The sequence below is a fragment of the Capricornis sumatraensis genome, chromosome 22 (assembly GCF_032405125.1).
Source record: "Capricornis sumatraensis isolate serow.1 chromosome 22, serow.2, whole genome shotgun sequence".
Lineage (NCBI taxonomy): Eukaryota > Metazoa > Chordata > Mammalia > Artiodactyla > Bovidae > Capricornis > Capricornis sumatraensis.
In genome coordinates, this window is record NC_091090.1 from 10,107,665 (window position 1) to 10,135,225 (window position 27,561).

Below are 27,561 nucleotides of genomic sequence, written 5' to 3' on the forward strand. Positions count from 1 at the left end.
GTTCGACTTCTAACATATTTCAATCAAAAGTTGAGAAATGATTTTAAACTGACTTTATTTCCAAAGAGCAAGAGATCATTTTCCCTTAAAAAAAGAAAAAGGGGGAGCGGTCCACACAGTAGTTCTCGCTTCAGATCAGTAGCATAACAAAGTTTCTGTGTACAGAGGTTTAAAAAAAGAAGAGTGGTCCTCAGACATCCTTCTCCTAGGCGTCAGCCTCCTACCAGTTCTGGAGGGGCCCGGCGCCGTTGGCCGCTGGGAGGGTGCTGATACTCGTGAGAACCACCTGCTCAGACAGTTTCGACACGTTATCAAAGTTGCTGATCTGCGTGGTCAGGGACTTGCGGCTCTCCGTGCTCGTCCGTCCCCTGGCCAGCCGGTCCTCCTGGCGGTGATGAACCCCAAGGCAACAGCAAGAAAATGCGGCTTTAAATTCCTCTCGAAACTTTCCTGGATGACCAGGGAGAATGAAAGGAGAAAAGAATTTTGCAGTCAGTATGTTTTAACCAATCTCGAATAGGGTACAAATGAGTGACTTCCTGGAGCCAAATCTACATGCGGGTGCAACATTTGATAATGGTGGGGGGAAAGATAGAAAAAGGAAATTTCTTTTTTGGAAGCTTTGTGCAATCTTTGTTAAAAAATCATTTATTTTTAAATTGAAGTATCTTTGATTTACAATATCATGTTAGTCTTGGATGTACAGCACAGTCATTCAGTTATAATATCTCAGATTCCCTTATATGTTGTTAGAAAATAATCGAGTATAGTTCCCTGTGCTACGTGGTAGGTCCGTGTTCTTTATCTATTTTTATATTTGAAAGTGAAAGTGTTAGTCACCCAGTCATGTCTGACTCTGCGACCCCATGGACTATAGTCCACCAGGCTCCTCTGTCCATGTAATTCTCCAGGCAAGAATACTGGAGTGGGTTGCCTTGCCCTTTGCCAGGGGATCTTCCAAATCCAGGGATTGAGACTGGATCTCCTGCAATGTAGGCAGATTCTTTACTGTCTGAGCCACAAGGGAAGACTTTGTATATATATATATATGGAAGACCTTGTATATATATATATACAATGGCACCCCGCTCCAGTACTCTTGCCTGGCAAATCCCATGGTTGGAGGAGCCTGGTGGGCTGCAGTCTATGGGATCACTGAGAGTCAGACACGACTGAGCGACTTCACTTTCACCTTTCACTTTCATACATTGGAGAAGGAAATGGCAACCCACTCCAGTGTTCTTGCCTGGAGAATCCCAGGGACAGGGGAGCCTCGCGGGCTGCCGTCTCTGGGGTCGCACAGAGTCGGACATGACTGAAGCGACTTAGCAGTAGCAGCAGTAGCAGCTACACACACATACATATATATATATATTTATAAATAATAGTGTGTATACTTTAATCCCAAACTCCTAATTTATCCCTCCCATTTCCCCTCACTTTTCCCTTTGGTACCATAACTTTGTTTTCTATGTCTGTGGGTCTATTACTGTTATATAAATATATTCATTTGTATATATTTTTTAAGATTCCACATGTAATTGATATCATGATATTTGTCCTTCTCTGTCTTAGTATGATAATTTCTAAGTCCATTCGTGTTGCTGCAAACATACATATATTCAATGGAATATTAGTCATAATAAAGAATTAAATCATGCTTAGTACATTGTTGAAATGATGAAACATTTCCATAAAATAGTGAGACTGTTTTACATGCTCAATGTTTGAAGTTTGTTTAATGTTTTTATAGGCAAACTACATATATTTGTGAATGTGGGTTATTTTTCACTAGATTGCTATAGTATAGTTGAGTACCAGCAGAAGGGTGCCCAGAGATATCTAACAATTTCAAAACTGATGAAACCTATGCTGTAAATGGCCCACAGTTTGCAGAAATCACCCCTGCATTGTACTGTGAAGAAATTGTTCTACTGACACAATCAGTTCAGCAAAGTATCTGGAAAAATACCTTAAACTATCTAGAAAGTTTCTTTTTGTAATCTGTGTGAAAGAAAGTGAAAGTGAAGTCGCTCAGTCGTGTCCAATTCTTTGAGACCCCATGGACTGTAGCCTGCCAGGCTCCTTTGTCCATGAGATTTTCCAGGCAAGAACACTGGAGTGGATTGCCATTTCCTTCTCCAGGGGATCTTCCCGACCCAGGGATTGAACCCAGGTCTCCTGCAGTGGAGGCAGACGCTTTACCGTCTGAGCCACCAGGAAAGTCCTGTAATCTGTGAAAGGCAGGACAAAAAAACTGAATGAAACATGAAAAACTCTAGAAGCTTTTCCTTATCTTTAAATTATTGATGTCACACTGAAGAAGGATAACCATGAAACAGTGACCTTTCAAGTCTCTAAGAGTAAATGACAGCATTGGAAATCACCATTTCTTGTGTCTGAGCTTCGATTACCTACCTGGGTTATTGAGTGATTACAATCAGTGCCCAGTGACCTCCTTGCATCACTCTTAACTCCGTTACGGCACTTTGACTTGGTTCACTGGCTTCTACTTCAGACACTTCTCTCTCTTATGCTCTAACAGATTTCCCCTGCTTAGTGCAAGCTCAGGGCTTTAGGCGCTCCTAAGCCCAGAGATTCTTTATAAGTCCTAGCTCTACACGCCTCTCCTCCTTTCAAACAGCACATGAGCAGTGGGCTCTGTCTATCCCAGTCTGAATGTAGTCTTTATTTTGGAGACTGGAGTTGAGTGAGCAGAGGGAGGCTTGAAAAGGGTGAAATGAATACAGAACACCCTTCACATATACACCATCTGATTCGCTGAAAGATGAAATAAAGCAGAGGCATAGAAGGTGCATGCGTGCTCAGCTGCTCTGTGGTGCCTGACTCTTTGTGACCCCATGGACCACACCCTCCAGGCTCCTCTGTCCATGGAACTTCCCAGGCAAGAATAGTGAAGTGGGGTTGCCATTTCCCTCTCCTGGGGATCCCCCGACCCAAGGATCAAACCCACGTCTCCTGCGTTGGCAGGCGGATCTTTACCACTGCGCCATCTGGACAGCCATGTAGAGGGTACGTGCCATGACCGAAGAAAAAGTTATTTAAAAAAAGCCTAATTGACTGTTCGTTTGTCTTTTGAGGAGGACTTTGCTGGTGGCTCTCAATGCAGGGGTCATGGGTCTAATCCCTGGTGAGGCCCCTAAGATCCCGTATGTCACATGGTGAGGCCAAATAAATAAACAAATACGATTTTTAAAAGTGGCTATACCATTAAAAAGTATTTAGCTAAATGATTTTTATAATTATGTTGATTCCATAAACAGAGATGGGTGGAATCAGTTGCAGAGCTATGTGGGTGTAGTCTGTTTAATTCAGTGTTATTTAGGAGGAATATAATTTCTTGGGTCAGTGAGAAATCTTGAGATAAGCCCAAGAGATATATATTAATTACCCACAAGAGAAATGCAAATACAGAGAAGTACCTAAGAATACAAAGGTTCCAACTCCATCTCAATTAGGCTATAAATATTGGCAAAGGAAATGATATAAGCAAGGCTGTTTTATTTTCAGATAAAATGACTTCACATCTTTGTAAATCATAAGTTTACTATATGACAAGCAAGATTCTTATCCAGTTCTCACAATTTCACTCTCCTATTTCAACTTTGCTTCTAAGTTTAATGGAAAAAAGTTACTTAGGTAATTTTCTCTGATTGTTAGGTAACAAATATTCCTTCTCATAAGGGAAGAAAAACTAAAGACCAGTCAGATCAGAAAAAAAAAAAAAATCCTCATTATATTGCAACTAAGCTCTTCCTGCAGTTCAAGCGTGTTCACACCTTCTGGTCATCCATCCCTTGCCCTGGGCTGTAGTTTGTAGAGAAGAAACAGGTGAAAACTCACCACTGAGAAAATTATAAATAATTGGGTTCGCAGCACTGTTGGCATATACAAGCCAGTGTGCAAATGTAAACCAGGCATATACAGTCTCTCTGTCTTCCGTGTGGGTAAACATCCCAAACACTCTGCAGGAAAAGACACAGTAACAGGAAGTCAGTGAGGTTCTGGAAAGTTCCTTTACATAAGCAAAGTCAGGGGTCAACAAAGGCCTAGGTCGCAGCCACCTGGCTCCAGTGCTGCCCTGCAGGACGGACCACTGACAGGCTTAGGATACCACAGTGGGGCCAGAAGAACCTCAGTCCCTGAAGGGCACCTAAGGGCACAGTTAGCATTGTAATGAATCAAGAGCCAGCTCAGGTCAGAGAAGGGGCTTTCTCCCTTGTGAAGGATGAGTGCAGTAACAAAACAGAGGTTGGCTATGTATCTGTCTCCCTTCTTCCGCGTTGTGTCTACACGCAGGGGAGCAGTGTTTGTGAATATTCCATTTCATTTTATTTAGCCTTTATTTTAAATTGGAGTATAAAATTAACAATGTGCTCATTTCAGGAGGACAGCAAAGTGATCCACTTGTACATACACATGCATTTCTTCTTTTTACAGAATATTGAGCAGAGTTCCCTGTGCTATACAGTAGGTCCCTGTTGGTTGTCTGTTTTAAATATAGCAATGTGTATATGTAGCACTCCTAAACTGCTGCTGCATGTACTGCTTCCTACTTTCATTTGTGCGTTGGTCAGAGTATTACATTTCTTCAACTTCAGTCTTACCGCTTTGCTGAAATTGGGCTTCTAGGATTTTTTTTTTTTTTCAATATGCAGAGGAAAACTAGTTTTCAGTTGGCAAAATTCTGGTAATTTCTTAAAATTTTTAAGTTTTAATATTTTTATTCGTTATTTTAAACTCTAACAAATATGTGATTGCTATATCCTTAAAGGTCATTTTTAAGATTTGTTCTACACTTTGAAATATCTCAGCTATTAAATTCTATTCGCTAGACAACAGCAGGTAACCTGTAACTACTTGATGAATTTGTAGGCTGAAGATTATCATGCATTTCTTGACAGAGGGTTCATCACTGATTGTGGATTTTGTGCATATGATAGAAATGCATTGTTGGAATAACATGATGTTCTATGCAGTACTCTAGTCTTACAAAAATATAATATATAGTGAGACAATGTGGGTAAATGGAATTAACACGCTATGACTCTCTATCACAATATATCTTTGAAATAATATACAAACCAGACTTGCTTTAAAGATGTTGGTTTTGACTAGCCAGAAAAGCTGACTTCTAAATAAAAGAATTAAGGATTTTATTGTAAGAGAAAGAAAACAAGAGTATAAAATGAGAGGGTAAGCAGAGACAAGTATTTGAAGAAAATGTGTGTGGTAGGGAGAAAAACATCTTTAAAGGTTATTTCGAAATTTTTATTTTGTGACAGAGACCAGAAGACTCAAAAAACAGAAACTATTTTAAATTTAACATGGGTTTTCTCCTTAGAAAGCCATTTATTTTCCTTGGAAAGGAAGGTTTGTAAGTCAGAAGAATAGAAATATTAAGGACAAGTAGGTATTTGGAACTAGCCCTCAACTAGGGCTGAGATGCAGGAAATCCAAGTGTGTCTTTGAGAGAGCAGTAAATCCAATTTTCACTGACTTTAGACAGACTAAAATAAAAGTACAAAAAAAAAAAAAAAGAGAGAGAGAGAGAGAAAACCTATCCAGTATGTTTAAGGTTCTTAGGAACAGAAAACACCATTTTGCATCAGACTAGAACACGTTTGTACATGATTTTTATGGGCAGGAAAATTAAGAAGGGAATTAAAAATATCTATCTATCTATATATATACACACACACATATATATGTGGAGGGCAAAGAAGCTTCCCTTTTCTTGTGAGCTGGTGTATAGCTCAAGGACCAAACCTGCCACAGATCTTATACCTTTAAGGCTGTGCCTGTACTAAACAGCATTGCTGAAAAGTTCATTTTCTCTTTCTTTACTATTGATAAAGTCATCAAGAATATATATATATATGTATAACTGAATCACTTCGCTGTGCAGCCGAAACTAACACAGCTTTGTAAAGCAACATTACTTAAGTAAAATTTATTTTTAAAAAAAGTAAAGGAAAAAAGTCATTAAGCAATCAAAGACAAAGCCCCAAAGAGAATGGCAAACCTTTGCAGCTGGTTATACCATCTTCAGACTGTGCGATTCCAGCCAAAGCTGCCTCTCTCCAGAGGCCCCAGCTGTGAGGAATAGGATATTGACTCTGAATCAGGGGAAAATCAGAGGTGCAATCCTAGTTTTAGTTAGAGTCCTCTGATAAACAGAACCAATATTACCTTGGGACCAGCCTCTGTGCAACTATTAAGATAATTTGCAATAAAGGTGGTTGAAGATTTCTGGGTACCACTGCCCCATATCAGCTGATCATGTCGGCCAACCATTTTAACTTAAAAGTGTATCTGCAGGGTTACAGGAACGTAACTTCTCTCACTGAAAAGCTTTGTGTTGATTTTGGTTATTAACACTATTCACCTATTTATCCTAAACTTGATTTGATGACTTTAGAAAAATGGATTTTCTTTCTTTCTGTTTAAGCATTCAAAACACAGTATGTGCTGTGATTCCATTTGCATGTGTGTGTGTGCTCATAAATGCACTTTTAAGTATAATTAGAACGCTAACACAATTCTTATCTTTTTGTCACTTAGATAAAATTCTGTCACCATTCCCTATGTCTTTGAAAACAAAGTTGGAAAACCCATTTGTTCTGATCAAAAAAGAGCTCCAAGCTGTAAATGAGTTTTTTGCATTAGAAATTTTTTTCTGCATCTGAGATTTAGCAATTAACTTGAAGAGGTCAGGGGGAACATCTGTTTTCTGTCTGTCATTCAATAGAGAATTAGCATGGATAAGAGCATTGAAAGTCCCAGCACTCTAAAAAGCTGTGTGTTCTTACCTGCTGGTAACAACAACACATTGAGTTATCTGGCCTGACAAGCTAGCTGGGCAGAGAGCTTAGAATTTTTCTTTGGCTTAAAATAAATAAATAAATAAAAGTCCTTAATTAAGAACCAAGAGAAATGGCAGATCTCTTCATTTTCAAATAATAAGTAGCTTTACCTCTTTAGCACATTGAGGATGCTAATTGGGAGATAGCAAATTGCAAACACCAAGAGCACAACCATCAACATCCGGGCTGTTTTCCGTCTGGCTCGGATCTGCTTTATTTCAGCGGCCACGGCGCTAATCCTGGATTTGGTCTGCTGTCCCGGCCCCCGAGGCTGTGAAAGAGGCTGCAGGGCCTTCCATTTTCTCTGGACGACAGAAGATGTTCCAGGAATCTGAAAGGAGTGCAGATCCTTTATTGCTATCTGATTTAGGAAAGTTCCACTTCGGAGGAGTAATTGGAAGACATAGTAAGGAGAGTATCCCAGACACCTGTGGTCTGGGAGGTTTGCTGAGTGGAGTGTGTTCTGGAGTAAAACCGTCAAGTGCCAAATAGGAGTCTGGGTGGAAACAAAACAGTTGCAATATCACAATTTTGTCAAGGTCTAAATAGAACTGCAAATGGAATATATCTCTTTATGAAAAGAGAAGTTGTCCCCACAAAGGAATAATTTTCAGTACTAAAAGGAAATGAGTTATCAAGCCATGAAAAAAATAGAGAGGGACCTTAGATGCATACTACTAAGCGAAAGGAGCCACTCTAAGAAGGTTACTGTTGCAGGGTTCCAAATATATGATATCCTGAAAAAGGTGAACATATGGAGACTAGAATGATTAGTGGTTGCCCGGGGTAAGGGGAGATGGATGAATTAGCATAGCACAGAGGATTTCAGGGCAGGGGATATACTCTGTATGATGGATACATTTCCTCACACATTATACATTGTGTCTGAATATACCATCTAAGCACATAGAATGTACATCAAAAGTGAATCATAAGAGAAACTGTGACCATGATGGGTAGATGCAGGTTCATCAGTTTTAACAAATGTATCACGCTGCTGGAGGATGTTGATAATGGGGGGCTACTCATGAATGGAGGGAGGCAGAGAGGGGAAAACTCTATCACTTCCACTCAAATTTTCTGTGACTTTATAACTACTCTTTAAGAAAAAAATTCTTGATTTAAAAGAGAGAGAAATGAAAACTGGGGAAGCAGAGCACCTATTAGGAATTCTGATTCAGCTCGGATACCTGGAGTTGAAACAGACTGAGCACCTAAGCAGGTGATTTCAAAGTAACCTGCATGGCTTTTCATGCATCAACACTGCCACCTGCTGGCAGATGGTGAGTTGGGACTTTTGTTAGGTTTTCTGCTTCTCGGGTTTAAAGTAAACCCTTAAATAAAAGGAATAAAAACAAAACAAAATAGTCTCTGTTGCTTATTATTTGTTCTTATAAAATTTCTTGGAGTCAACTTTGTGGCCAGATCCTTTAAAATTCACATAAAAACCTTGAAAATCCCTTCCATGGTCATTTCTAATAGCTGGAATTTGTAACATCAGTTACACAACTTGTACTTTTCCATTTCTTTTCAAAGTTATTTGATAATAGCAGGGACTCCCTCCAAATATTGTCTTAATTATAAGCTCATGAAGATTGATAGGGTTTAGTGAGCAAAACAATAAAATTCAGTATGTGTAATTTTTAAAAAGGAAAATGTGCCAACAAGCACACCCTAAGAACATCCTAGTCCTATTAAGATTATTCAGCTGTTGCTTTTATCTCTGCACCGAAAGCCAGAACAGACCAACGTGTCCCTATGGTCTCTCACAATGGATGTTGGATGGATTCTGTTGCTTTATCCATCATAAGATCCAAGTCTGTTAGAGAATCTTTAATTTGAGAACAGAATTTTACTTTGATTTCCACAGAAATGAATTGATATGATGCTTCTTTTGAACATGACTATTCCCTCTCAAAAGGGAGCAAATGAAAATAAAGAAAACCTGCCTTTAAATTGAAAAAGATTTGACGAATGATTTATCTTTGGATTCTCTATGTTCTGCCGTGTAGGCTGACCTTTCACATCAAGGTGGCACCACTCAATCTTCTTATCTATTGACTGAGAATCCTTCCTCCTCTGTGGGTCTTTTTTTAAGCAGTCATTTTTAAAAATAATTGAGAACTTGCAATGGATGTTGGAAATTCCCAGAAGACCTGTAGCATGAGTAACCCTATTAATGTCTGCTAAATTGTCTTGAACTCTTTCCTAAACAATCTTTAAGAGCATTTAAACTGAAGCAATCTATTATTCAGTGCTCCCCTGAGGGAAAAAGAATCAATATCCTGCATCTGATGACTTCTGGAACTATCAGGAAAAATTGCCATAAAGAGAAACTATACCACAGTGAGCATGACTATGGTGCCTGCAATCATAAAAATGTAGTAATGATGTCCTCTCTTACATGATAATCTAAATACAGATAGGAGATGCCAATTCTGCACATATTATGAGAAGACATACAGTAGTCCCCACTGATAATTCGTCTATGTTGAGAGAAAGTCAGTACAGTAGCAATAGAAATTGTTGCTATTAGCTGAGCACCAGGAATGATGCAAAATCTTGAGTAATTATTAACGCTTTCTTTTAAAAAAACAGTTATTGTAAACCCATTTTACAGATTGTCAAGCAGTTTTGAGAAAGATTAAGTAAAATATCCAGTCTATATCTTCAATAAGTGACAAGCCAGAATATGGACACAGATGTGTCTTATTGGAAAGTTCATCTTTTCCCATTGTGATGTACTATTTCCATCTATAAACTTCAACACAATCTGATATGAAAGTTAACAATTTTTAAAAAATACATGCTTAGTTATATAAAGGGGCTTCCCAGGTGGCTCAGGAGTAAAAGAATATGCCTCCAATGCAGTTGATGGAGATTTGATCCCTGGGTCAGGAAGATCCCCTGGAGAAGGAAATGGCAACCCAACCCATGGACAGAGGAGCCTGGTGCACCACAGTCCATGAGATCGCAAACAGTCAGACATGACTGAGCACACACTTTAATTTTTAGTTACATGAAAGCAATAATAGTCATACAAAAGGGATTTTGAGAGACTCAGGCCATTTGTCCACAGGGGAAGGTCTTTTCCTTGCCATCTCAGCAAGAGCTAAACAATCGCTGACTGTGGAAAGCACACACACACATACCATACAAGCACAATACATAACGTTATACACACATGCACACACAGTGCACACATACAGCACACATACCCAAACCCACACACACACTGCGTTTATTCTGCTATTACAATTAAACTTTATAATCACCTTTGATGTGAAAATACATCCTGGAACAGGTATTAACACAGTTAGCAAATGAAAGTATCACGTAAATGATGGCCCTTGAAACCTGCCCTGTCTAAAGAAGTGTTTGTGGCCAGGATAAGCAAACATGCTGCAAACACTAGAAAGGGCATAAAAGAATATCGTGAACAGTGAACTTATATGGAATGAATAAATACAATGAAAGAAAAGATAATTAAACTGACACCGGTTTGTCTTTATAAACCCTGATACAACAAAGCAAACCAACAAACAAAAACTGCAGGCTCAGATAGCCTCATTGATGTTATATGCAATCAAATCATAAAGAATAATTTCTGTCTTATTTAGACTCTTTCTGAAATTCAAAGAAAAGATAATATTTTAATAAATTTTAATGAGGATAGTTACCCTGATAATCAATACTATGAGAACAAAGGAAAACCACTGACCAAATATTTCACATGAAGGGAGAGGAAAACTTCCCCAAAATATATATTGTTAAACCAAATCCAACAATATACAAAAATATAATAGATTTGACTCAATAAAGCAATCAAATTTATTCTGATAATACAGTATGGGTTTAACATGTAAAAAATCAATCAATGTAATTTATCATATTTGTAGAAAAAACAATGAACATCTCTTTAAAGAAAGGAAAAACATTTGAAAAGTTCAATAACTTTAATGTAAACTAGTAATAGAATCTTTCTCAACTTGACAAAGGGCATCTATGAAAAGTTTTTGGGCTATCATCCAACTTAGTGCTGCTACTGCTGCTAAGTCACTTCAGTCATGTCCGACTCTGTGTGACCCCAGAGACGGCAGCCCACCAGCCTCCCCTGTCCCTGGGATTCTCCAGGCAAGAACACTGGAGTGTGTTACCATTTCCTTCTCCAATGCATGAAAGTGAAAAGTGAAAGTGAAGTCGCTCAGTCATGTCCGACTCTTTGCGACCCCATGGACCACAGCCTACCAGGCTCCTCTGTCCATGGGATTTTCCAGGCAAGAGTACTGGAGTGGGGTGCCGATGATAACAATTTCCTCCAAGACTGGGAACAAGCCAACAAAGGTTTCTCTCACACATCTACTCAACATTGTACTGGAGATCCTAGCCAGTAGAAGAAGACAATTTAAATAGATAAAAGGTATGTAAAATGATTCTACTGAGAACATATCATTGCTTACAAAGAAAGCCTTAAAGGATTTATAAGAATGCCACTGGAACTAAAATCATGAATTTAGCAATACGCAGGACCCTAAATCAGTCCAAATTCGCTATATTTCTATACACTAGTGATAAATGATTTGAAGTTTAAATGAAAAACAACACAAGTTTCAATAGCAAAACATGTATTCTAGAAGTACATTTAGCAAAAATGTGGACAAAATATGTACAGATAAAATTATGAAAATTTCTAAGGGCTATTAAAGAAGACCTAAATAAATGAAGAGATGTACCACATTCACACATCAGCAGACTTAATATTGTTAATATATCAATTTCTCCCAATTGATGTATAAACTTAATGCAATAAATCTATTCAAAATAATAGCAATCTTAACTTTATGACTCCTTTGTGACAGCTTATTTATTTTTTTACCTTGGTTCTTCTCTTTTAGTATTTAAATGCACATGCTAAGTTCTTATGGTCAGGATCAGAAGCATTTTCTTTGTCTCACTGAAGTAGGATAATGTACTTTTTTACTATTTCAATCGCATAAAATGTGTTGAAGCTTGCTTTATAGCCTATGCTATGATCGAGCCTGGAGACTCTCCCGTGTGCACTTGAATGTGTGTTCTGGACTTTCGAAGAAGTAATCCTGTAGATATGCTAGGTCTAGTTGACGGATAGTTTTGTTCGAGTCTTCTACGTCGTTATTAGCTTTCTGCCTGGTTTTTCTATCCATGACTGAGTTGAAGAGTTGAAGTTTTCTATGATTATTATTGAATTGTCTGCTTATGTCCCTAATTCTGCTAGCTCTTGCTTCATGTATTGCGGGCTTCCGTTGTTAAATGCATATAGATTTAGAATTTCTTAATTGAATGAGTTATCATTATGAAATATCCTTCTTTACTGGCTTCTTTTGTTTAATATTAGTGCAGCTACTTCAGCTTTCCTTTGGTTAGTGTTTGCATGCATGCTAAGTCGCTTCAGTTATGTCTGACTCTTGTGACCCCATGGACTGTAGCCCACCAGGCTGGGATTCTTCAGGCAAGAATACTGGGATGGGTCGCCATATCCTCCTGCACGGGACCTTCCCCATGCAGGGATCTAGCCCACCCCCTTTAAGTCTCCTGCTCTGGCAGGCGGGTTTTTTTTTTACCACTAGTGCCACCTGGCGGTGTAGCCCAAGCAGTGCCACATACTGCTTGTGTAGCACCCCTTTAATCCCTATTTTACTTTCAGTCTATTTGCATCTTTCGTAGACCGCATACAGCTGAGTCACCTTGTTTGTTTATCTGTTCTACCAATCTCTAAACAACTTCATTCATTTACATTTAATGTAACTATTGAGAAGGTATAATTTACATCTATCCTTTTGCTTTTTGTTTCCATTTATATATATATAAAAGTGTCTATTTTTCCTCTATCCCTCTATTACTTCTTCATCTTCTGTTAAACAGATATTTTCTAGTACAATTTTTTATTCTGTTGCTTCTTGCACTATATTCTTTTTGAGTTATTTTTTAGTGGTTGCCCTGAGAAGTACAATTGACAACTTAAACAATCTGTCTGGATTAATGTCAAGCTAATTGCAATAGTATACAAACACTTTGTTCCAATATAGCTTCATTCCCTCCTTCATTTGAATTGCATCTTCATACATGATAAGCTAAAGATTCACAGTTTTATAATTATTGCTTTACAATGTTATCTCAAGCCCAATAGGAGAAGAAAATACTTTCAAACAAAAATATGTTTATACTCTCTTCTATATTTACATGCATACTTATTTTTATCTCTGTGTGAACTTAAGTTACTGGCATTTGATTCTGCCTCTGTGGTTACCATTTGCTGTTTATTTCCTCACGCTAGACTGACTCATTATCATCTAATATTAATTATTTTAAGTTCTTTTTGAAGAATGTTGAAGAATAAAAGGTAGCAGAAGAGAATGTGATAAGAATTGGAACGAGTAATTCTTTCAAAATTTTAATCCTTGAGTTAGCTGCTTAGTCATGTCTGTTTCTGGACCCATGGAGGAGCCAGCCAGCTTCCTGTCTCCATGGGATTTCCCAGGCAAATATACTGGAGTGGGTTGCCATTCCCTTTTCCAGGGGTTCTTCCCAATCCACGGATCAAATTCACATCTACAGTGTCTCCCAGATTCTCTACCCAATTAGTCATCAGGGAAGGCCCATGGAAATTCAGTTCCAGACCCAAGTATCAGCACAGTTCATTCCTAGTTGCTCATGCAGTCCCAGATACATGGTAGGGTGTCAATAAATATGTGTGGGATGAATTGGCATGAGTTTACATAAGACTGAAGTGCTGAATTATATAAGAGCTAGAACTGAAAACATGTTGCCAGATGCATAAGAGTGAAGATTTAGTGAGTCTTAGAAAGAGGAGTTCTAGAGTCTGTAGAATTTCTAAACTAACTGAATTCTCTGAGTCACATTGTCCAAAAGAATATTTAAACCTTGTTTAGAGCAAAGCATTGGAGAGTCATTTTAATGAGGTTTAAAATCATTGAGAAGGTCAGACAAGGACAAACACTTTGTTCCCTAATAAACTAACACTTAGAAATTTCAAAGAATGTAACAGATTCCATACATCTCTATAATTTTGAGCACATAGGACAGGACCCATGTTTGATGGTTCACTTGATGTGGCCTATGGCACATATAATGCCTTGGAACTCTGTTTATAGACACTCACAGTTGGAATTTGAGAGTTGCTCAAGAAGAATTCTACATAATCACCACCTGAGGTTAATTTACTTTACCATTATTGCTAACGTGAACTCAGATGAACTTGTTGTTTTCCACTGCAATCTGTTTGTAAATGTTGCTAGTTTCACAGCCCAAGCATTTTATTGCAAATCTTCTGGATCATGTGGCTTGTATTAAATAGGACGATTCATTAAAAAAAATGGACTTTTTCTAAATCTGCAATATAATTTTGAACTTACTTTAGAGTTTGAGAAATGGAGAAGAACTATAATGAAGAGGTAAATTGGTTGGGATTTGTCAGTTATATAATTATTTAATAAGCATTCAAAAATAAGTATTTTTGAATACTTTTTTGTGTAAGCTAACATGTTAAGAGTTGGGAAGATGATGACCAAAACAAATTCATGGACATACAAGAAATTTGGAAGTTGTGATTCATGTACATGCAAGAAATTTGGAAGTTGTGTCATTCTGTAAATAAATAAATAAACCAATATAAGCATCTATTATATTTAATGCATACTAACAAGTAAAAATATGAAAGTAGGGATGCACTTAATACTGGGAATATTTCTCGTTAAAATGTCAACCTAAATCTACAATATTTTTATGCCTACATGCTCACCAATGCGTTTTCTAATTTTTCTGTGAACTTTGTTCTCAGTGACTGAACAATGGATTCCCTTCTTTGCTCATCTATCAAGACTCTCCCAGCACTTTCCCTCATTCTTCCACTAACTTTTTTCTTATAAAGTATTTATTGAGCAACTGGAATGTGCTAAGCAGGTTCTAGTTGTAGGGCTACAGATGAAAACTAGTCTGTACACTCTCTGTCTTAGTAGATTAGAACAGACAGACAAAAAATCATTATCATGCTACTTAAAAGTGCTATGAAAGAGGTCTATCTAAGAAAGCAGTCACAAACATCAATTCAAAACATGCGTGTTATTTTAGAAATATAAGCACAATGAGTTGAAAGGCCAAATAACAGCATATACTATGAAGATATTTTATTTAACGAGCAATTTTCATGCTTGAGGCACCTGAATTGATCCATCTAAGTGTACTGACTCTGTGAGCTAGATGCTACGCATCCCACTTGGCAGAGAAATTTAAGTAATTGACAGAATTCATGCGTGTACTAAACTGAAGGGTTAGGATTTAAACTCATGCAGTCTGGACCTTCAGTCTGCGTTTTTATTTTCTGTATTATATCAGCTCTGGTCATTCACTTACACAGCTTGTAAGGAGATCTCCATTTATTTAAGCTTAACCACGTGACTTGTCTGAGCCAATGAAAAGTGAGGAGACTTAGCATATGCCAGTTCAGAGCAAACATTTTCAAAGAATTTGCATGTTTCTTCCAGCTCTCTTGCCCTTTCTCTGGATCTCAAAATGGCACGCCCAGGGGAATGCTGTTCCTTTGGATGAAGTTCTGAACCGAGAAGACCAGGGGAGCACAGTCACTGTCATCCTCACCCCTGATACAGAACATGAATGAGATAAGCTATTACAAACCACATACCCTGAGCTTTTTCACAGCAGAATAACTGAGCAAAAATGGAACAGTTTGACACCACTTACCAGAAAGTGGGTACAAAAGGAAAAGACACTAAAATATTTGCAGTTGACTTCACGGCCAGGTGGAGAGTGTTGAGGAAACTATCTCTAGGATCTGGAAAATCACCATTCATGGCTTATAGTGATACACATTTGTTATTTTAATTGAAAAGGCTGGGGAACAGAATGCATTTATAAGGTCAGGAAAGAATTGACTTAAAAAGTTAGAAGAAAAGAAAACATTTGGAGACATACAGGGTTGAAAAATGCAGCTGTTGCTCCTGTGAAAGGATTAAAGATGATTGTGAAAATTGCTTTGACTAATAAAGGATGAAGCAGATCCAAATTAAGACTCATATTTACCCTCAAATAAGAGTTTTATGAAATCTTTTTAATGAGGAAAGTGGCCCAGTAAATTCTTTCAGTTGGATAAAATATGTCAAAGCAAACAGACTAAGAACATGGCTTTCCACAAACTCAAAATTTAGGAAAAGAGACAGATACATTTCTGAGAAATGTGGCATTTTAAGAAACAATTTGCAAGTATAAGAAGCTCAGTTATATCCTTTGTCTGTCCCTTTATGAACCACTATATGGTCCTTGATTTCTTTCAACTCATCAAAGTTCAGCTTAAATGTTACCTGGTCTGACTTAGATCTGCCTCCACTAAGCTTTCCTCTGATCTCCTGTGGCTTATACTTATTAAGGTGACTTTTACCCTGCAACTGACTGTTTCCTTCTTCTAGGCTATGAATTCATCAGTGTCACAGACTGGAACTTTTATCAGGCATGCATGTGAAAGAAATGCAACCATTTGATGAATGAATAACTGAGTGAATGAATACAGAGCAAAATTATATAACAAATTTCAGTACTCTCAAATCAGCATTATAAACAGTTTCTAAAATTCTCAATTCTGCCTGATTCTTCTAAACAAAATAAAATCTTTGAAGTTGGAGATTTACCCACATAATAAAAATGCATTATATAAATATTTGCTTTCAGTCTCAGGAAATTTTTAAGGAATTTTTGTTTATTTCTCATAAAAAGTAAAATGTGTAATGTTAGTCCTAGACAAAAAATCAAGTCAATTAATCACAGAGGTTTAAAATTTAACCATTAAGGCAGTTCATAAAATAATATTTCCTAAATATCACTCTTCAAAATGCCTAGACCAGGCAAGAATATTGAATGGGTAGCCATCCCCTTCTCCAGGGGAATCTTCCCAACCTGGGACTGAACTTGGGTCTCCTGCATTGCAGGCAGATTCTTTACCATTTGAGCCAGCAGGCAAGCCCATTTTCCTGACTAGGTCTTCATTATTTAGTGGAAAACGTTATTAGAAGAACACACAATCCTTTGCTAAACACATTATATTGGTTCAATTCATTCAAATTTTGTTTTCAAGGACTGTAAAGAAAACACAAGAAAAGTATTTGAAATTACTTACTTGTCTGCACCAGAGTTTACGAAATATTTGTAGATAGGCCAACACCATAAGACACAGTGGTGCCATGTACGTAACCAGGAAGAAACAGATGTGATACATCTTGGGGTAAATTTCACCTGGAGTGAAAGTCAAAATAATAAAGTCTTATGCTATAATTCATAGATTTTTTAAAGGTACATTTATCAATGTTTTGCTTTTAAAATACACTTTACCTTCTATATGATTTTAGTGTCATGATATATACACAAAGGGAAAAGTGATTAAAAATAACAGCTACTTACATTTAAGTACTAAATGCAAAGTCTTAATGTAATTTAATCTACTCAGACAGAAGAGGCAATTAAACATTATTTTAGTTTGTGCTACACAGTCTATCCAAGGCCAAGTGTTCATTTATTAAAAGCCTGTTTTTTTCTCTTGATTACATCTGGCTATTAATAAAATAATTTGGATTGTCCTATATTTGGATTTACAAGAAGGGACATTATTCAAAATTTAATTGCCAAAGCTTTTGTTAAAACTGCAAGAGACTGTAAATTAAGTTGATTCCTCTTAATTTCTTTCTTAAAAATTGGGAAATTATTCCCAGTTGTATCTGCAAATACAAATTTGGAATGCTTTTTTAAAAAATAAAACAGCAAACATTTGATAACAATTCTTTTTGTTGACTTCCTAGAACATATACAAAATGCTTATTTGAGTAAGTTGTGCTTGTGTGTTAATGCATGTATTTTTAATAAAAATGAAATTTTTAGGATTCTTTAAAGTTAGATTTCAAACCAATGTGGGTATTTTCTTATCAATAAGGCATAAGCCCATCTAGGATTGTAGTAATTTCTTATTTATCATTAATTCTATGTATACAGGTGATATGTATCATAGATTAAGGCATTTATTAAGGAATCAATCAATTGAGCGACACTGTGGCTTAATATTAATTTTTAGCTTTTTTAAAATATATCCATGGCTGTCTTTTAAAATACTTTAAAGGATATTTCTCTTACGCTAGTATTTGAATATGTCATAGTGACCCAGCTACTTTTACTTAACAAGAAACAATATATACTAGATGGATACTATGGATACTAAATGCCACTAACTACATACAATTCTAACTAAATGCTAGCAAAATAGATTTTTTTAATTCTAAAAATTCCATAACTTATTTTGAGCTTGATATTGACAATGGGATTGGTTATATACTATTACGGAAGGACAATGCTATCATTTTTATAGATTATATTTGTTTCATTACTTCAGAGAGTATTTTGAAGCATGAAGACTCAGTTATCAAATGTGATAACAGAAATTTATCCTCAGGTTTAGCCAAAAATAATTATGATGACCATAATTGCTGATAACAAAGGTTGATAATTCATTGACTTCTTACTGAATATATTTTAAAGGTATCAATGAGTTAAATATCCTCCATAATATTGATTTTATAGTCTTATCTTCTTGAATTTAATAGTCTTATTTTTACTCTTAAAACTGCCTTCTTTCTCAGATAGATACTTTTCTCCATTGCTATCTTTAGAGAGGATGGCAGGGTGCATGTGGTGCCAGGAGCTCTAAGAGATCAACTTCAGGTGTCATTTTTAACTTCCTCGGGGGCCCAGGTGGCTCAGGCTGAGCTCATCAGCTTCTAACTTCCTTTCAAGTTTGTCCTGTAAAACAGGCCAGTTACATAAAAAGTGATAGAATCTGAGCAGCATGAAGGGAGGAATAACAGACATCCTTTTCCTTTGAAGCTCCACAGTCCGTGCAGCAATAGGGGAGCCAATTTAAAAGGAACTGGAGAGTTACCTCGGCACTTCCCAGGCACCTGAGTGGCTCTGAACTTTTGTTTGTTTTGAAGAAAGTGTCACATACTCTTCCTGCATAAAAAATGTACCTTTGAAGCATACATACCCATGAATCCCTGATGTCTGCCCCAAACTAAAGGAGACAGGTAGATTTCGTAGGTCATTTGTTTTTTAAATGCATATATGGATATCAACACTATGATAACAGTCTGCAGTTTTAAACAGATGGGAAACAAAGCTCATTCTGCAAGTGGCATGTTTATAAATAGCTGTAAAAAGATGTAATTGACCAGTAAAGGCATATTATGATAATGAATGCCAACACAGACAAAAGTTGATAAAGCAAAAATTATATTTGCAGGCTGGGATAGATTGTTTCATTCAAGAGATTATTTTAGATAATTGGTGAAACATAATCATCTTAAATTCCTCATTTCATGCTCAGAGTCTAAGCTAATTGAAAATCCAGAAATACCACTGAAAGTTTAAATTATATGTTAAAACCATCTTTGATCTTTCTCTGCACTTGATGAGAAATATCTTTTATATATTTTAAGACATTCATATATCTAGAAAGGAGCTACATAAAATGTATTCACTTAGGCATTCCCTAAATTAGAAAACAACATTTTAAAGATTAAAAGCTATTAAAATTTGTTGTCTCTACTCAACCAATAAATAGGCATAATCTACATAAATTCTTGTATATATACCAAATCAACAAGTAAGGAGCAAATGTGGATCTTTCTTTAGTCTTGATGTATGGAGAGAGAAACATGGAAACTTAAATTATCACATGTGAAATAGATATCCAATGGGAATTTGCTGTATGTCTCAGGGAACTCAAACAGAGGGTCTGTATCAACCTAGAAGGGTGGGATGAGGAGGGAGATGGGAGGGAGGTTCAAGAGGGAGGGGCATCTGTACACCTATGACTGATTCATGTCGATGTTCCACAGAAAACAACAAAATTCTGTAAAGCCATTGTCCTTCAATTAAAAAATAAACTTAAAAGACCAGATTAAATAATAATATCATCTATTGGACAGACAAAACATAAATGAGTTGAGGTCCATTATTAACTGAACATGTTAATATAATTATCTAAAAATGACATTTTCTCCTTCATTTTATACCTATCAAGAATTCAATGGAAAAAATAATATAATTTTTCAAATTTTCAGTTTGGACAGTCTTTTCAAAGTTCATGTATCCATTAAAGTCCACCTTAATCTTTCATATATTTTATTATCTTTTCCCTGATAAATGTCTTCAATAAATGTTCCTATTAATAAACACACATATTTATATACTTTCCCAATGACAATAGGCCAAAGGCCATGATGTAAAGAATATCTCCATTATTATTATTATTTTTGAAACCACCAAAGAATAATTTGACAGTACAATCCAATAGGAGGAAGATTATAAATCCCCAGTCTCCAAAATACTATTTGATAATCACTATATGCTCATTAAAAGTTGGATTAATGACTGGTAAAAACATATCTTGGATTGAGTGCAGAAAGAAAGTTACTTTCTTCCATTAGGATTTATCCTGTGGAAGTATTTACAAACCAAGAAATCAAGAAAGTATGGTTACAATTTTGAGATAATTTAAAAATTTCAGAAGTATAAATTAATATGACTGAAGCAAACAATGAACATACATAACCTCCAAATAAAATAAATAAATTTATTAAGAAATCTTTTAAAAATAATTAAAATAAACATTAACACATTTTATTTTTGTGCCAAGAACTTAATGGCTTGTGTTCTTTTGTGAACAAACTATAGGTAATGAAGAAGATAATGAGCTTCATTAATGATACATCCATATTACACTTTTGTGGTCTTATTTTCAGCAAGACAGAGTTCTCAGGTATTTTGTACCATGAAGGAGACAGTATTTGCAAGACTTTTCCAAAAGTGACTTGAAAGATATGAATCCACATGGTTTACACTCTTTCCACACTGTAATATTGGATGTAGGACAATTATGACATCTCTGTATACTTTTAGAATTAGATCATTGATTTAACTTGGGATAAGATAAGGAAAATAACAGGTAAATGAAGCTCTATACAGCCAACAAAAACAAGACCAGGAGCTGACTGTGGCTGAGATCATGAACTCCTTATTACCAAACTCAGACTTAAACTGAAGAAAGTAGGGAAAACCACTAGACCATTCAGGTATGACCTAAATCAAATTCCTTATGATTATACACTGGAAATGAGAAATAGATTTAAGTCACTAGATCTGATAGATAGCATGCCTGATGAACTATGGACTGAGGTTCGTGACATTGTACAGGAGACAGGGATCAAGACCATCCCCATGGAAAAGAAATGCAAAAAAGCAAAATGGCTGTCTGGGGAGGCCTTACAAATAGCTGTGAAAAGAAGAGAGGTGAAAAACAAAGGAGAAAAGGAAAGACATAAGCATATGAATGTAGAGTTCCAAAGAATAGCAAGAAGAGATAACAAAGCCTACTTCAGTGATCAATGCAAAGAAATAGAGGAAAACAACAGAATGGGAAAGACTAGAGATCTCTTCAAGAAAATTAGAGATACCAAGGGAACATGTCATGCAAAGATGGGCTCGATAAAGGACAGAAATGATATGGACCTAACAGAAGCATAAAATATTAAGAAGAGGTGACAAGAATACACAGAACTGTACAAAAAAGATCTTCAAGACCAAGATAATCCTGATGGTGTGATTACTCACCTAGAGCCAGACATCCTGGAATGTGAAGTCAAGTGGGCCTTAGAAAGCATCACTACGAACAAAGCTAGTGGAGGTGATGGAATTCCAGTTGAGCTATTTCAAATCCTGAAAGATGATGCTGTGAAAGTGCTGCACTCAACATGCCAACAAATTTGGAAAACTCAGCAGTGGCCACAGGACTGGAAAAGGTCACTTTTCATTTCAATTCCAAAGAACTACAATGCCACAAAATATTCAAACTACTGCACAATTGCACTCATTTCACATACTAGTAAAGTAATGCTCAAAATTCTCCAAGCCAGGCTTCAACAGTACGTGAACTGTGAACTTCTAGATGTTCAATCTGGATTTAGAAAATGCAGAGGAACAAGAGATCAAATTACCAACATCCATTGGATCATCAGAAAAGCAAGAGAGTTCTAGAAAAACATCTATTTTTGCTTTATTAACTATGCCAAAGCCTTTGATTGTGTGGATCACAACAAACTGTGGAAATTTCTTGAAGAGATGGGAATACCAGACCACTGGATCTGCTCTCGTGAGAAATGTGTATGCAAGTCAGGAAGCAACAGTTAGAATTGGACATGGAACAAATGACTGGTTCCAAATCGGGAAAGGAGTCTGACAAGGCTGTATATTGTCACCCTCCTTATTTAATTTATATGCAGAGTACATTATGAGAAATGCTGGGATGGAGGAAGCACAAGCTGGAATCAAGATTGCCAGGAGAATGCAGATCATACCACCTCGGATACGACTGAGCGACTGAACTGAACTGATGCAGATCACACCACCCTTATGGCAGGAAGCGAAGAAAAACTAAAGAGCCTCTTGATGCAAGTGAAAGAGGAGAGTGAAAAAGTTGGCTTAAACTCAACATTCAGAAAACTAAGATCATGGCAGCTGGTCCCATCACTTCATGATGAATGGATGGGGAGACAATGGAAACAGTGACAGACTTTGTTTTTGGTGGCTCCAAAATCACTGCATATGGTGGCTGCAGCCATGAAATTAAAAGACACGTACTCCTTGGTAGAAAAGTTATGACCAGCTTAGACAGCATTTAAAAAGCAGAGACATTATTTTGCCAACAAAGGTCTGTCTGGTCAAAGCCATGGTTTTTCCATTAGTCATGTACAAATGTGAGAGTTGGACTATAAAAAAGCTGAGCATTGATGAATTGATGCTTTTGAACTGTGTTGGAGAAGACTCTTGAGAGTCCCTTGGACTGCAAGGAGATCCAACCAGTCCATCCTAAAGAAAATCAGTCCTGAATATTCATTGGAAGGACTGATGCTGAAGCTGAAACTCCAATACTTTGGCAACCTGATGTGAAGAATTGGCTCACTGGAAAAGACCCTGATGCTGGGAAAGATTGAAGTTAGGAGGAGAAGGGGATGACAGAGAATGAGATGTTTGGATGGCATCATCAACTCAATGGACATTAGTTTGAGTAAGCTCCTGGAGTTGGTAATGGACTGGGAAGCCTGCTGTGCTATATTCCATGGGTTCTCAAAGAGTTGGACACAACTGAGAGACTCAAGTGATACTGAAAGATAAGGAATACAGTTTATGAGTTAAACACAAATGAAAGATACTTCACAGTAAATAGATTTTTAATTAGGCTAAATGGTATTTGGACTTTCAAGATGTTTGAATTAGAGAGGTAACCCTGTAAAATATAACGTCCTACAGTGACTTTTTTTCAGTCACTCAGTCATGTCCAACTCTTTGCGACCCCATGGATTGCAGCTTGCCAGGCTTCCCTGTCTTTACCATCTCCCAAAGCTTGCTCAAACTCACGACCGTTGAGTCGGTGAAGCCATCCAACCATCTCATTCTCTGTCATCCCCTTCTCCTCCTGCCTTCAATATTTTCCAGCATCAGGGTCTTTTCTAATGAGTCAGCTCCTTGCATCAGGTGGCCAAAGTATCAGAGCTTCAGCTGCAGCATCAGTCCTTCCAATGAATATTCAGGACTGATTCCTTTTAGCATTGACTGATTGGATCTCCTTGCAGTCCAAGGGACTCTCAAGGGTCTTCTCCACCACCACAGTTCAAAAGCATCAATTCTTCAGTGCTCAGCTTCCTTTATGGTCCAAATCTCACATCCATACTTGACTACTAGAAAAACCATAGCTTTGACTAGATGGAACTTTGTTAGCAAAGTAATGTCTCTACTTTTTTAACATGCTGCCTTGGTTTGTCATACTTTTCTCCCAAGGAGCATATTTTAATTTCATGGCTTCAGTCACCATCTGCAGTGATTTTGGAGCCCAAGAAAAGTCTATCACTGTTTCCATTGTTTTCCCATCTATTTGCCATAAAATGATGGGACCAGTTGCCATGATTTTAGTTTTCTGAATGTTGAGTTTTAAGTCAGCTTTTTCACTCTTCTCTTTCACTTTCATAAATAGGCTTTAGTTCCTCCTCACTTTGTCAGGGTGGTGTCATCTGCAGGCCTGAGATTATTGATATTTCTCTCGGCAATCTTGATTCCAGTTTGTGCTTCATTTAGCCCAGCGTTTCTCATGATGTACTCCGCATGTAAGTTGAATAAGCAGGGTGACAATACACAGCCTTGACATACTCCTTTCCCAATTTGGAAGCAATTCATTTTTCCATATCTGGTTCTAACTGTTGCTTCTTGACCTGCATATAGGTTTCTCAGGAGGCAGGTCACGTGGTCTGGTATTCCCATCTCTTGAAGAATTTTCCACAGTTTGTGGTGATCCACACAATCAAAGTCTTTTAAGACAGTCAATGAAGCAGAAGTAGATGGTTTTCTGGAAATCTCTTGCCTTTTCTATGATCCAGTGGATGTTGGCAATTTTATCTCTGGTTTCTCTGCTTTTTCTAAATCCAGCTTGAACATCTGGAAGTTCTCAGTTCACGTACTGTTTAAGCCTAACTTGAAGAATTTTGAGCATTACTTTGCTAGTGTGTGAAATGAGTGTAATTATGTGGTAGTTTGAACATTCTTTGGCATTGCCTTTCTTTGGGACTGGAATGAAAGCTGACCTTTAGCCTTACAACCCCATGGACTGTAGCCCACCAGTCTCCTATGTCAGTGGTATTTCCCAGATAAGAATATTGGAGTGGTTATCCTTTCCCTTCTCCAGGGGATCTTCTGACCCAAAGATCAAACCCATGTTTGAACCCTTTTGGTGACTTTAGCTTCTGACTATCACATATTTTTGTCCAAGCTTAAAAATTTTAAGTTAAACATAGAGTTACAGGGACTTCTTTGGTAGTCTTGTGCTTGAGAGTTTGCCTGCCAATGCAGGGGACACAAGTTCGAATCTGGTCCAGGAGGATTCCACATGCTGCTGGCAACTAAGCCCATGAGCCACAGCTACTAAGCTGTGCTCTAAATCCAAAGCTCATAAACCGCATCTACTGAAGTCCATGGACTCTAGAAGCCCATGCTCTGCAACAAGAGAAGCCGCTGCGATGAGAAGTCCTTGCACTGTAATTTGAGAGTAGCCCCTGCTCACAGCAACTAGACGAAGCCCTGGTGGCAACCAAGACCCAGTGAAGCCAAAAATAAATAGATTAATTAATTAATTTAAAAAGAAAAGAAAAGTAGACATGCAAATCTTATATTAACAAAACTTATGCTATGCAAAAATCGTTATAATAAACTAGATGTCTGATGAGCAGAATGATAAGAACCTACTTTATATTTTTCATACACTTCTTAAAAACATAAAATTATGTTGATTTCATTTAATGTATGTAAAACTAATATAATACCTTTTATTGCTTGCTTTTGTGGATGATCAACTCAATGCAGTATTACTTTGCCTTATACAGCATGAAGTAAGCCAGAAAGAAAAACACCAATACAGTATACTAATGCATATATATGGAATTTAGAAAGATGGTAACGATAACCCTGTATGCGAGACAGCAAAAGATACAAGTTGTATAGAACAGTCTTTTGGACTCTGTGGGAGAGGGAGAGGGTGGGATGATTTGGGGGAATGGCATGGAAACATGTATAATATCATAAGAAACGGATCGCCAGTCCAGGTTCGATACAGGATCCTTGGGGCTGGTGCACTGGGATGACCTAGAGGGATGGTACGGGGAAGGAAGTGGGAGGGGGGTTCAGGATGGGGAACACGTGTACGCCCATGGTGGATTCATGTTGATGTGTGGCAGAACCAATACAATATTGCAAAGTAATTAGCCTCCAATTAAAATAAATAAATTTAAATTTAAAAAATAATAAAAGAACATAAGAAAAAAATAATTGTGCTTGTTTGCTTCATAATATTGAACAAATAATTCAATTTATGGTTCAATTTCATCATGATTAACTAAATTACTCCACTCAAGAGATCTTTAAACTCTTTTCCAAATAGAACTCATTGTATAGGAATTACCTAAGAGATATGTCACAGTTGGTCCCCAGCCTACCTCTCCCGAAACACAATTCTTTAGACTGTCTACCCCTGCAATCCAGAAACTATAAGTTTGAACTCTCTTACTTCTTCAAGGGGTGGTGCCCATTGTGTGGGTTTTCCTACTTCCTAGGACACCCTCAGTTTTTCCCTTTCCCCTCTTCCCTGTCTGGAAAATCTTTGCTCAGTTTTTAAAGGGATAGGTTATAGTCATTTAATCAACCAAATTATTAAATTGTGCACTGAGAGAGAATCACACTCATGCTAGTGAATCTCCACATTTTTAGTCTTTCTTAAACTGAAAAATAATTGAGATATTTAAACATTATAAAGAAAGTGAAAGTGTTAGTTGCTCATCCACCATCTGCAGTGTGGTCTGACTCTTGGGTCCTCTGTTCATGAGAATCTCCGGGCAAGACTGGAGTGGGTAACCATTCCCTTCTCTAGGGGATGTTCCCAACCTAGGGATTGAATCTGGGTCTCCCGCATTGCAGGCAGATTCTTTACTGTCTGAACCACCAAGAAAGCCCTATTTAAACATTAAAACATAGCCAAATCAAGAGGCAAAACAAGTCCATTCTAAGTGACCAGAGCTCAAACTCTGAGTAAATGAACTGCCCCCTGAGTTTCCTCCCTGTTCATCTTTAATGCTTTGCTGAAGTGTTAGCAGCTGCTTGTAAACTTTGTGCAAATGGCCAGGACTGAGTCTGTCCTCTAATTTGTGCTCCTAGCACTTTATATCTAAGTATATTAAAATACTAATCACACTATAAGACTTTATTTATTTGCCTTTCAGCCTCAGTATATACAACGTGTTCCCTTAGGCAGAGTCTATTTCTCTTCAGGTTGGCACAATTTTTGGCATATCCTAAGTACTCAAGATGTTGTTTGAACATTAAATAAATGGGACCAAAACCACTTAAGAAATATTTCTATCATTTTGGAACTTTCCACTCATTTTGTTTTTGTCTGCATTGTTAATAAGGAAACTCATGAAAAACCAAAGAAGATCCGGAAAGAAATATAGCAAAAGAGTTGCAATGTTAGAAATGAAGGGAAAAACTAAATTTTATAAAGTGGCATTTAATATCTGGAATAAAAGATAATGCAGATTTTGAAATTTTGCTTATTTTAGGTCTTTGGATAATATATGGAGTAATTGCAATATTTTTTGAGTTTTATTTTGCTGCAGTGAAAATATATGCCTAATTTTTCAGTCCCTGATTTTTCTCTTTTCAGGGTTCCAATAAAGTACCAAGTTAGGAGTTAACATGAATTCAGAGATTCAAATACTTGAAAATCAGAAGTCCATGAGCCAGCCATCCTTGGGGTACACTGCTTCTATTGATACAATGGACAAATGCTTTCCTAATATTTACAGTGTCTAAATATGAACCATTGTAATATACTTAACCAGAGGTAAATAGATTGTTTTCTTTAAATTTTATGTTATAATTTTGTAGACGGTGCTGGGAAATGCAGCATTATTTTATTTTCTTTCATTCTTTGCTCTGTCCAGATTCGTGCCATCATCAGGCACTGATA

General features: G+C 37.0%; 1 protein-coding gene across 1 annotated transcript in view; it reads right to left on the reverse strand.

Moving 5' to 3' along the window:
* Positions 1-220: 220 nt before the first annotated feature.
* HCRTR2 (hypocretin receptor 2) overlaps positions 221-27,561 on the reverse strand; it is a 132,621-nt gene continuing 105,280 nt past the window's right edge. Inside the window, exons 4-7 of the mRNA XM_068960949.1 lie at positions 17,071-17,186; positions 6,998-7,218; positions 3,865-3,986; positions 221-450 (exon numbers count right to left, since the gene is read on the reverse strand). Of these exons, the coding sequence (XP_068817050.1) occupies positions 221-450; positions 3,865-3,986; positions 6,998-7,218; positions 17,071-17,186 (689 nt within the window). The remainder of the gene's footprint in view (positions 451-3,864; positions 3,987-6,997; positions 7,219-17,070; positions 17,187-27,561) is intronic.